Genomic DNA, 12,053 nt, shown 5'->3' with positions numbered 1-12,053 from the left:
TCAGGTAAAACATAGTTTGCGCTTGACATGTGCCTTCAAGAGAGTTGAATACAGAAAACCACTGGAACTTATATTTGAACACGAGACCCTATGCTAGAGGGACTCAAATGCTTACCACTGTATCAATAGAAATGACATGAGCCGATATAGGATCCTTGAACCTAATCAGGATTGAACAAGGATGCGCAGGCCTGGCCCGGCCCATGTCTGAGACTGATGACCGGTTAGAATTGATAAAAAAAAGTGGTAATATCATTACCGGTAATGTCACGCATAATGAGCACAAAAGTAAAACTACAAACTCGTTACCAAACTATCAAAGATACCAAAACTATATACCGCTAGCTAGCTAGCAATTTCACGAAAACAACTTTGTACACTACACATCACAATCGTTTCAAACATTCCTACTACGATGACTAGATAAACATCCAACCCACGGTCCACCCAAGCAGCAAACCCGCACCAACAAGCCCCAATCCAACAGCAAAAGCCACGGCATACACACCTAAATCACAGTTACCTCGTTTTTCGTGTGTTCTTTTCTTAGCGGGAATATTCCTGCGTGTTTTTCTGCGTTGCACGCGCCATGGATAAGCCGGTAAAACAGGGGCGATCTTGTTGGTTTTTATTTGGTTATAAAGATTCTCGAGCTGTAAAAGATATACCCATTGTTTATACGCGAATAATTGAGATGCTTGTTTGAATATTAGCCTCACGACATGTTCTCTCTCCTCGTATGCTTGTTTTGCTGCCTTTTCTGCTTCTCGTGCTCGTGTTTGTGAATGGCAGAGCGCTTCTAGAAGCTTACGTTTGCTTGGATCCATCTCTAGAATTCTAGAACCTTCATTAACTGTGCTGTCACCGACACCGCTTTGTGTGCTTAGAGGACTGATAAGAAAGTACACAGTAAAAAAGTCAAGATTTAAGGTCAAAATCAGTGCTAACAGTTCGATTCGTATGTGTCATATACTGCAAATATATCAAAATATATATATATAATTATTTTTTAAATTTGAGCGTTTGCTAGAAAAAATCAACAGGGCAATCGACGTTTAAAGAATACTTCGAACATTCCATAATTTAAAATGGAAGTTAAACGTTCAGTTTGAAGGATAGTAAGATGCCTGACTAGCTCTAAACATTTGAGGTCAGAACTTTTCCTAATAACTCAATTTGTATATGTCGCGGTGGGTGCAAACGAGCCGAGCCCGAGCTCGATTAACTTATGAGAGCTCAAGCTCGGCTCGGTTTGAGCTTTGTTTTTAAAGCTCGAGCTCGGCTTGGACTCAGCTAGTTAATTATCTATTAATTAATATATTAAATATAAATAATATAAATAATAGACTCGTTTAGGCTCGCGAGCTCGATGAGTAAAGCTCGGGATCATTTACTAAATATGCTTATTTTAAGGTTTGGGCTCGGCTCGTAATCAAGTTTGAATAAGCTCAGCTCGGCTAGTTTACTAGATAACTTTAAATAAAGGGTAAATGTTATTAAATATTAATAAAAATTAATATTACACTAGGCTTGATAAGGCTCGACGAGCGTGATGAGCTTCACATGCCAGGCTCGATAAATAAACGACCTTTAATTTAGGCTCAAGCTCGGCTCAGGCTCGATAAGGCTCGGCTCGTTCGCACCCCTAGTCGCGGTTCAAATTCTTTTACTCATTTTGAGTGTTCACCAGAAAACTTCAACATACTAATCAATGTTCTCACAAAATCCAAATAGTTCATAACTTACAAGGGAAGTCAAACACGATCCGATCGGCTTTAAAAGTCAAAAGTATACCTGACTGGCCCTGAACTGGCATTTGGGCTAGCTGCATTTTCACATTGGGGCCTTTGTGGTCTTGAAATCCTAGAAGAGGTGGATATATCATCATTCTTACGCGCAGATCGATCATCACCATACGGGTCCCTCTTGAAACTTGCGTTTCGTGGCGAAGGTAAATCACAATTCTCAATGAAATCATTCGATCTCTGAGCAACAAACGATGCCAAGTCATCTTTATCGGCCATTCGCCACCACGGCAACTCATGGTTCTTCTCAATCTCCATCCAATGAGGGAATTCCGAGTCCAAACTGAACTCATCCACTTCTTTATAAACAGAATCCATTTCCACAAACTCATACGATTCTTCACCTACACGGTCAACTTTAATAGTTGACTGAGAATCCATAATGTCGACAAATTGTTGAGAATTTTCAGCCTCGGTGTTGACTTTATCGTTGGTCAAACCGGTTTGGTGTAAATGGTTAGGCTGCAACCGAAGCCACCATCTTGAATCCGGAGAGAGGTTCGAGTACAACGAGTTGGCGGTAGGAGGGGCAAAATCGGAAATTCCATTCGTGGGAGGTCTCGTGTCGATTTGTTTCGACTGTGATGATGATGATGGTGGAACACAAGCTAATTTCGGAGCTCTTTTCGCATCTTCTTGAACAAAATAACGGTTCGCAGTCCGTTGCCATGCTGCTCGTGCTTCTGCTGCAGCCATTACTCTTTTATTCCATCAAGAACTGATATTTCATACAAAAAAGACACATAATTTTAACAAAAAACACTGTGAATAAGCAAACCAATGACAGAACAATAACAAAATATAATTAAAACAAGAAAATGAATAGAAAATGGATCTGTTGGGCACAAAGATTGAATTTTGAGCACACCCAGATTCATTAAATGTCTCAAAGTATTAATCTGTGATTTCATTTATAATTATTCAGAATTTTTTACAATAATTTTCTTGTAATTAGGTTTGTGTCAAAGGGAAATTAAAGAATTAAAAAAAAAAAAACCTAAATTTATTATTTCAAGATGATAATCCCAACAATCCAACATCAAATAATCCAAAAGATGTTAGCTTTTGAGCAAGACAAAGAAAAAAATTAAACAAGAAACAAGAATACTAGAAAAAGATCTACATACAATCAGATTGATGCAAATTAAACAAATATCTGGTAAAAAGCTTATTGATTTAACAAAAGGGTAATTAAGAAATTAACAAACATGTATGTGGGTAAGCAAAAACAGTGAAGAATTAGCATCTAGTTTATACAGAGATTGAGTGATTATTATGAATTACACAAGTGAAAAATATAATATCTGAAGATTAGAGGGAAGAAAGGAACTGGAAGCAAAGAATCTGACCAGCGATTGATTGGAAGGTTAGTTGGATCTGAGAGGGAGATGAAGAAGATGGAGTGAATGAATAATCTTGTTGCTTTATGATGATGATGATGTTGAGTCACCATTCTTCGATAACTTACAAAGGGGTGAATTTATGTCCCAGTAACCCACTCTCTTCTTTTCCTTTTTTGTTTTTTATTTTTCGGTTATTAGTTTATTATCTTCTTTTCCCTCTTTTTCTCTAGTTACACTACGGAGTATGGGGCGTGGGTTGGGGCAACAAAGTGAATTGAGGCGGCGGAATGTCTAAAACGCTGACTAGACTACATCGAGGTAGCGTTGGTTATGGCGTGAAGATTGAGCCTGACGTGAGGAGGGGAGGGGGGCAGAGTGACATGGCTGGCTTTGATTGACAGATTTGATATAGTCGTTTAGGGGGTAGCTGTTGGGGGTGGGGTTACATATGGTAACTTAAATTAAAAAAAATACATTTTTTTACCTATAAATACTCACACAAACCAAAATGTCGAAAATGGTGCATTTGACCGAAGAGGAGGAAATAACACTAGTGACATCGATTGTGGACGCACAACGTACCCTACAACGCGGTCAAACCGCATATTGGGGGAGAGTGTTCCAACAATACCAACAACACGTCGTGAACACGGGTCACAACTTAAACGCGTGTCAACACAAATGACGTGAGCTCAAACCGAGGTTGGATCGGTTTAAAGTTTGCTTCGACCGTGTCCCTGCGGGCAACTAGACCTACGACGATCGAGTGGAGATCGCAAAAATCGAGTACAGGTACAACGGGAATACGGAGTTTAAGTGGGTTTCCCACTTTAATATTTACCGTACGTTGTAATTTTTTTGTAGGATTTAATAAGTAGTTTTTTTTTAGGATTTATTAAGTATATTTTTTATATTTTAGGATTGTCTTTTATGTAACCTTTTTTTTTTTTAAATCAATATAAGCTGTGTTTTTATATAATTGTCAACATTAAAAAACCACATGGCCCCCCACGTTGGCCTGGCTACGCCGCTCCCACACCTCACTTTTTTGGGTGTAGATTTATGGAGCTCACATCTATCCAGGGCCGGCCCTAAGAATTCATGTACCCTGTTCGAGCTCAAAAAAATATGCCCTTAGGTCTTAACTAAATAAAAAATTTAAACTAGTTTTCCATAAAACTTTGAACCGTTGACAAAAATATAGCATTCGATAAACAATGCAATTAACAAAATACAAAATATGGTATTCGAATGAATGACATACCGTAAAAACTAATAAGCTAATAGCTAACCAATGTTTCGTGAAGCTCTCCTTGCATTCTTGATAGCAAATTGGTAAATCAACTCTTCACAATTTATATCATCTAAGACTTCGTTCTCGATAGCAATCATCGCCAATCCACTAAGTTTTAGAAAATATTTAGGTATTGGGCTCACTAACGTAATGGGCTAAATAGTTTAAACAATATGATTTTTTTAAGTGGGCCTATGTTAATATTTTTTTGGTTATACCCTATTAAAAAAAATTTTTACATAAATAATATCGGATTTTTTTTTTAAATTACGTGCCCTACGAAATCACGGGCCCTGTTCGGTTGTCCTCCCCGCCCTCCTTCAGGGCCGGCTCTGCATCTATCACGTGTCAAGTAATACCCCCAATCCAAGCCCTCCACACCTAGCAGTCTTACACGACACCGTTTCTGTTGTTCTTTTTCTACCGTACAAATTTAACAAAACAAGCCCATGTGGTGTAAGAGAGTTTTACCATTTAAAATATTTTATTTAGAATTTGGTTATTTTGATTGGTGTGCTATACGTAGAAGGTGTTTGTTTTTTTTCTTCAAACATCTTTAAGAGAGCTGATGTTTGCAGGTGTACAGACGTTATCCTTGAAGAGTGTTTGTTTTTTGTTTTTAAATAGATCTGAACTCAGCTTTTTGATGTGAAAAAATAAGCTATGGACCCCCTTCTTAAAACATCATCACAAAAACCCGAATATACTCCTTTTCTCATATACGCTTAAAACATCAGCCCCTCCCACATCGCCCCTCCCAGACGCCGCCGCTCCTCCTCCTCCGACCAGTTTTCTTCCGACCTCCCTCTTCTCCTCGCCGTCCGATGACATCTCTCTTCTCCTCCGACCAGGTACTTTTTTTCTCCTGCAATTTTTGGCAGTTTTTGGCAGTTTTTTTGACAGCAAATTGTAGTTGTTTTTCGACAGCAAATTGAAGTTGTTTTTGTGCAGTTTTTGACACAACTTGAAGCTGTGTTGCTGCAATTTTTTGACACAAATAGAAGTTGTTTTTGTGCAGTTTTTAACATTTACTTTGCTTGTTTTCAACAGGTTTATCATGGATTATAGTCAAAAGTTATTGCTCCTCGTAGTGAGATAAGTTTGACAGTTACATATTTTCAGTTTATGCATACATTATCAACTTAAAAAAACAATCACTCTTATATTTTCAGCTTGCATAGCTTCAGACCACATCTTCCGTTGCAGACATGAAAACATATAAAATCAGCTTGCAGACAGTTTATGTCTGCAAAAACAAGTGTTACCCTTACTTTATTTCAACAATTATTATAAATGAAACCTCGTGCCTAGGTTCAGGTTTGAACCTAAGATCTTCCCTTTAAAAAGCAAATGTTTTTACTAAGTGCGCTGACCCCACATTAGCCCGTTGTTCATTCATTCAAAAGACTCGTTCTTACACATAAGAAAAAACTAAATTTGAACCTTCAAGTTTCATTCGTAAAAAACTAGTTTCAAACTTTATTTAAACTCACTATAAGTTTAAAAACAATTATAAAAAATTACTAATAGCCATATTCTTCATGTTTTCTTTTAACTCAATACGAAAATATGTACAAATTTTTTGGACTCAATACGAAAATATGTATAAATTTTTTGGACAATAAACTTGATAGGGACAGGGAATTTTTAGACAAAATAATTGGTAGGGACGAACTTATATAATTTATAATTTTCGAACGAAAAATCGAAAAAATTACAATAAACTAACCGAAAACATTGGCTAGAACAGATGCAGCCCTTTGCCCGTTAAAAGCTCCGCCCTCAAGGATGTATCTCAACTAATTGAAACCATTACGGTTTACCTTTTAAATAAAACAAATCATGGGTTCAATTCTCGTAACTCTAAACCAAATTTATAAATTGTGGAGTCCTAAAAACAAAAGAGGTTCCGGGGTCCAACGGTTGGACCCGAAGAAAACATCTACCTGGAAAGTTCTGGCTCCCGGTCCTACCGGTCTGAGTTTTAACACTGATTATAAAACTTTAATCATCACTTCACTTATTATTATTACTAAAACATTTATGAAGATTTTGACACTCATGTACGTGGCAACAAGTGAGGTGGGCCAGGTGACTAGTAAGGATAAGAGTCATGACTACGGGATTGCCCCTCCTCTGATTGGTTGACTGTTGATATATCGGACTCTTCAAAGCCTTAAGAGGCCAACTGCCTTTCTTTCGGGTCGGGTCGGTAAGATCAAACTGGATTGCACATGGATTATGTAAGTTGTAATATCTGTAGTGACGGGTTGTGAGCATTTTGAGATAAATAAGTAAATAATCTCATACTTATTCAACATTTAATGGTTTAGACTCTTTGTTTTGTGAGCAGATGTCTAAATGGTTCAGATATTTGCCTTTGAATGGTTAAACATTATACTGAATCTGAATGGTTAAGACATCTTATCTGAAGTGGTCAGACATTTTTCTCTGAACGGTTAAGTATTATACTAACTCTTAATGATTTAGATCTGTTACTGGTTTAACACTTAATGGTTTAGAACTCTTACTAGTCTAACATTTACTCACTAAGAACTTGCCAAACGACCTTAAGTTATTTACTTTGTGTTATTCATTTTGATTACTCAAAACAGGTAAGTACAAATTTACAAATATATGATGTGCATTTGGTCGTATGATATCAGTGTACACACTATGTTACCAGTGTAGGGATTCAATTCTAAAATTATGATATCATCTCGATGTATAAAAAAATATATATTTTCGATGAAGCCGCCATTTATAGAGAAGATTTCAGTAAATTATATTATTTTATTACATTATAATACACTTAACTCTTTTCTTAGTTTTCTCCGTAGCCTATAAAACTATTTGTAAAATATAATATTTAAAATATTATTAGCTAAAAGTTATAAGTGGTTGTGAATGCCTAAAAGACTTTTTATAAAGTTCACCACTGACCAAATGTATATTATATGGTTTAATAAGAAAAAAACGATGAGCATATATATGGACAAACTTACAAATAATCCATAGTTTATGTTTTGACATAATTACAACTTTATTATTAAACTATTATAGTTTTGTTTTAATATTAAAATAAACTTTGCTATGAATCTATGATTAAGAAAAAAAAAGTATGATGTTAATTATAAAAAAAGTAAGTAACGAAGACAGATTTTTGTTTATTTTCTAAATTTTGTTCAATCGTGTTTTGTTTGTAGTGAATTGTAGTAAACATCAACCGAGGATCGTTATTTTGGCATAATGTATAGGATATTTCTTGGACGGTATATCTTTGACTTTATCAGTAGCAAACTAGCATATATATATTACTGATAGAAATTTGCCTAAATTATGGAAAACTATAATTTATTATTTATTTACTTGTGTTATCATCAAATTCAACTGGATGTCATGACATACATTGCGAATAAACTAATCCCACAAACATTTAGAACTATATATTGTTTCAATTAAAATAAACTATTGTTGGATTATAACATCCCCTCAAGTCCAATTGGTTTGAATCATCGTATGTAATCACTAGGTTATAACTAGAGGCGGCAATTTTTGACACAATCTGTCAACCCGACACGAAAAAAAACAGGTTTGGGTCGTCTAACATGATCCGTTTACAAAAACAGGTCGGGTTCGGGTTGACCTGCATTAAATACAGGTCAGGTTCGAGTTGACCCGTATAAATACGGGTTGACCCATCAACCCGTTTAAGTATTTAGAAAAAAAACTTTTATATTTTTGTTTTTGTTTTTTTTTTCGTTTCTATTTTACGTGGTTAGTTATAATAATATTAGTTTTGACACATTATATTATTTATTTGTCACACTGATACTCATCATTAAATATGTTATCGAGAATCCGCTTAAAACTCAACAACTCTCTTATAAATCGTCAACTTGTATGACTCATTTAAAAATACGGATTAAGCGGGTCGGGTTCGGGTTGACCCGAATTTATATGGGTCGGGTTAGGGTTGAAATATTTGACCCGAGTAATAATATGGGTCAGGTTTGGGTTGAACATTTCAACCCATCAACCCGTCAACCCGCAACCCGTCAACCTGCCAACCCATCAACCCGACACGATTAACACCCCTAGTTATAACCCCTTGTATTACACGGGTTGAATAAATAAATTTTATATAGTAAATAATAAAACAATATATCTTTAAAAACCTAATTTATTGCACGGGTTGAATAAATATAATTTTATTTATTAAATAATAAAAAGTTATATCTATAAGAACAATATTGTACGCGTTGAATAAATGTAATTTTATATACGAAATAAATAATTTATATCTTTAAAACCCTGTGTATCACACGGGTTGAATAAATAAATTTTATATACTAAATAATAAAACAATATATCTTTAAAAACCTCATTTATTGCACGGGTTAAATAAATGTAATTTTATATACAAAATAACAAAAAAATACATTTTTAAAAATATGTGTATTACACAGTTTGAATAAAAGTAATTTTCTGTACTAAATAATAAAAAATATATATATCCTTAAAAAATCCCATGTATTATACGAATTGAATAAATCTAATTTTGTACATCAAATAATAAAAAGTTATATCTTAAAAAACCTCATGTATTACATGGGTCGAGTAAATGTAATTTTGTATAATGAAAATAACAATATTTAATATATTAACACAAAGTTTGGTTTTCGTGATAAAAATAGATTATTCTCTTATTGCAAAAATTATTAACGAAGCCTCATTAAATGTAACCCTTTATTTAAAACTCCGTAAATGTATAAATGATATATAATATTAGTTAATTTTATTTTAGGTTTCGTAAAATCTATTTGATACCAAACTAAACAAAATGTTCAAATTTATAGTTAATATCAAATTATATAATTAAGTTTGAATTTGAAGTAAATAGATAAATATAAAAGTAATAATTAATTCAAATAAATAATATTATAAATGAGAAGAAAATTAAACTAAATAATAATTATCCATAAGATATTAAACTAAATAATATTTAGTAGGAGGGTTATCTATAATTAACTAAAAACGATTAAACTAAAATAATAATTATCTATAAGAGATGTCCTAATATGATGACAAGTGTCTTTAAAATGGTTTCTTTTATTATATAGTAAATATTTTTTATATTTTTTCTATATTTTTGTACTGTTACCGTTGTTATGGCTCATTTTCTAAGCATACATATCCTGACCAATATCCTGCCTTTGTTTGTTTATTTGTGACCAGGATGCTGGAAGAGGATATTGCTAACATCTGGGCGATATCCTGAGGTTTGTTAATTAACCACGTGCAGGTTAAAGGCTGAGACTTGCTAACGGTCAAGAGGACTTCTTCTCCTCAGGACTCGAACGAGTTTGTTGAAGGAGAGACGTTGAGCCCGAAAGACCAGGTCTACAACGTTCGATGAAGGAATATTCGGTGGATCCTGGAAGTTTAGAATAGTTTGTTATTTTATCTTTACTATAAATAGATGGGGGCGGATCAGTTTAAGGCACACAATCTCCACTAACACCCTCGCATACTTTCACTTTCTAGCTCATTGCAAGCAACACACTTGTATTCAAATTTCATTGTAACACTTAGTCGATCCACACCACATCCTGCACTGTATCCTGATATTTGAAGCAATAGAAGAACAAGGCAGCTGCGATTGTCAGCTCCCGAGGTTTTATGCCGGCGATCTAGATTGATCAAGGGCTTTCCTCGTACATCACGTGTCAACCTTTACATTTTTGCTCATTGTTTGATTGTAGATACAACTCTATATCCGGAGCCGTATCCTGAAACTGTTTTTGTAATTAACTTGGTTAACATATTTTTCACACATATTTCTAGCACACTACCTCACTTAACTAATTTGATCACTTAATTGCTTCGGTAATTTTTGACCAAAACAATTTGGCGCCCACCGTGGGGCAAGTGGTGCTCTCTTTACTAAAAATTTTTGTCAAATCACTAATCAGTTTTCTATTTTCAAAACTTTTTGCTACATTGTCCATAATGGCCTCAAGATCAAACATGAGCTCCTCCACTGTGTCTGCTACAACTTCTGCTACTACTGGTCCGGTGCTTCCACCACCTCCTCCAAGGATGCAATCTTCTTCGCAACCTCAGGACATTATCCCTACTCGGAATGTTCAGGGATCTACTCCGATTTTGGCTTCTAATGATGAAATTCTAACCTTATTTGGGAGTGTGCAGGAACAAATGAGGCAGCAACAGGAAACAAACCAGATGCTGTTGAGGGAGATACAACTCCTGAAGTCCGGCTCGAGCAGACCTGCTGAGGATATCGTCACTCCATTACAGCCCAGAACTTTGAACTTTAGTTCAGCTGTGTATACTGAGGATAATAGGGGGAATATTGTGCCCAGCTTTCCTCAGAATCATACTCCTGAAATACCCTCCTCGGTTAGGATGTCAACCGTGAGGAGCTCAGGATATGCTTCAGGATATGGGCAGAATCCTCAGACTGGTAACGTATCTAATAATAATAATGCTATTGCCACTAACAGTGTTGGATCTTTGCAGGATACAGCTGTAACGTCAGAATTATCCAGAGAGCTTCAGAAGCTAAAGGATATGATATTCAGTGTACCTGGGGTGGTGCAGCCAATTCCTGAAGTATCCCAGGATAGCCACAGGATATCTCGGTTCGTACGTCCTATATGTGATGCTGAAATCCCAAAAAGATTTCAGACTCTGAACATGAAGCTTTACGACGGAACCACGGATCCTGAAGAGCATATTGCCCAATATAGGGAAAGGATGGAGATCAACCCTATCCCTCCGGATCTCAAGGAAGCTTGCCTGTGCAAGGGTTTCGGTTCTACTCTGACAGGATCAGCCTTAAAAGGGCTGTTAAATGTTCCTCCGCATTCGATTACATCATTTGCCCACTTAGTGAATTTATTTAATATTCAATTTTCTTGCAGTCGGAGTTTTGAAAAACTAACCAGTGATCTTTACAGGATAACTCAAGGACCTCAGGAATCCTTGAGGGATTATATAACAACCCTCGGTAAAACCGACACCCTCATAATAGTTCTGACACCCTAATATATCTTTAAAATGCCTCAACATGTCTTTATATGTACCCCGTATGTGAAAACCGAGCCCAAAATACAATATAACATATAAAATAAATTAAAAACAATAATTGTTAAGTTGAGGCGGGCCGCATTGACCTCACCTCAACTTAACGCGGGCCGTGTAAGGGTGTAACCAGACTTCGCTAAAATCTTAAGTTCATGTGGGCCGCGTACGAGTTTGTTTAAGTTAAAGCGGGCCGCGCGCGACCTAGAATGTGGCGCAACCCTGGGCCGCCACGTGGCCCAACACACGGCGAAGCTATATGATGACCGGGCCAAGCTACGCAGTTGACCGGAGTCAATGCGGGCCGCGTAAGCCCTGCCCATATCCCACGCGGGCCGCGAGGAAGTCCGATTTCACAACTATAAATAGATCGCATCAGTGTTCGTTTTCGTCGCTCACATTCTCAATCTCAAATCACAATTTCTGTAGGAAGTAATTATACGCGGGTATTATACCCCCTAATTAGCGAGGTTCTGCTACGATGTAAGTATTATAACCCCTGGA

The 12,053-nt window shown here is 36.0% G+C and overlaps 1 protein-coding gene across 3 annotated transcripts; it reads right to left on the bottom strand.

The window, feature by feature from the left end:
* Positions 1-230: 230 nt before the first annotated feature.
* On the bottom strand, positions 231-3,306 carry LOC110937561. 3 transcript variants are annotated; one of them, XM_022179999.2, is made up of 3 exons: positions 3,155-3,306; positions 1,795-2,523; positions 231-882 (listed from the first exon to the last, which is right to left on the bottom strand). In XM_022179999.2, the coding sequence occupies exons 2-3, from the start codon at positions 2,499-2,501 to the stop codon at positions 420-422; spliced, it is 1,170 nt and encodes a 389-aa protein (XP_022035691.1). In that variant the 5' UTR covers positions 2,502-2,523; positions 3,155-3,306; the 3' UTR covers positions 231-419. The 3 variants fall into 3 exon arrangements, with proteins under 3 accessions (XP_022035691.1, XP_022035689.1, XP_022035690.1); XM_022179997.2 differs by having other exon boundaries at positions 235-891; XM_022179998.2 differs by having other exon boundaries at positions 235-891; positions 3,090-3,169.
* Positions 3,307-12,053: the final 8,747 nt, after the last annotated feature.

Source organism: Helianthus annuus, chromosome 4 (assembly GCF_002127325.2).
Source record: "Helianthus annuus cultivar XRQ/B chromosome 4, HanXRQr2.0-SUNRISE, whole genome shotgun sequence".
In the NCBI taxonomy this organism is placed as follows: Eukaryota; Viridiplantae; Streptophyta; class Magnoliopsida; order Asterales; family Asteraceae; genus Helianthus; species Helianthus annuus.
The sequence above is the reverse complement of the archived record's forward strand: the minus strand, read 5'-3'. Positions and strand labels throughout refer to the sequence as shown.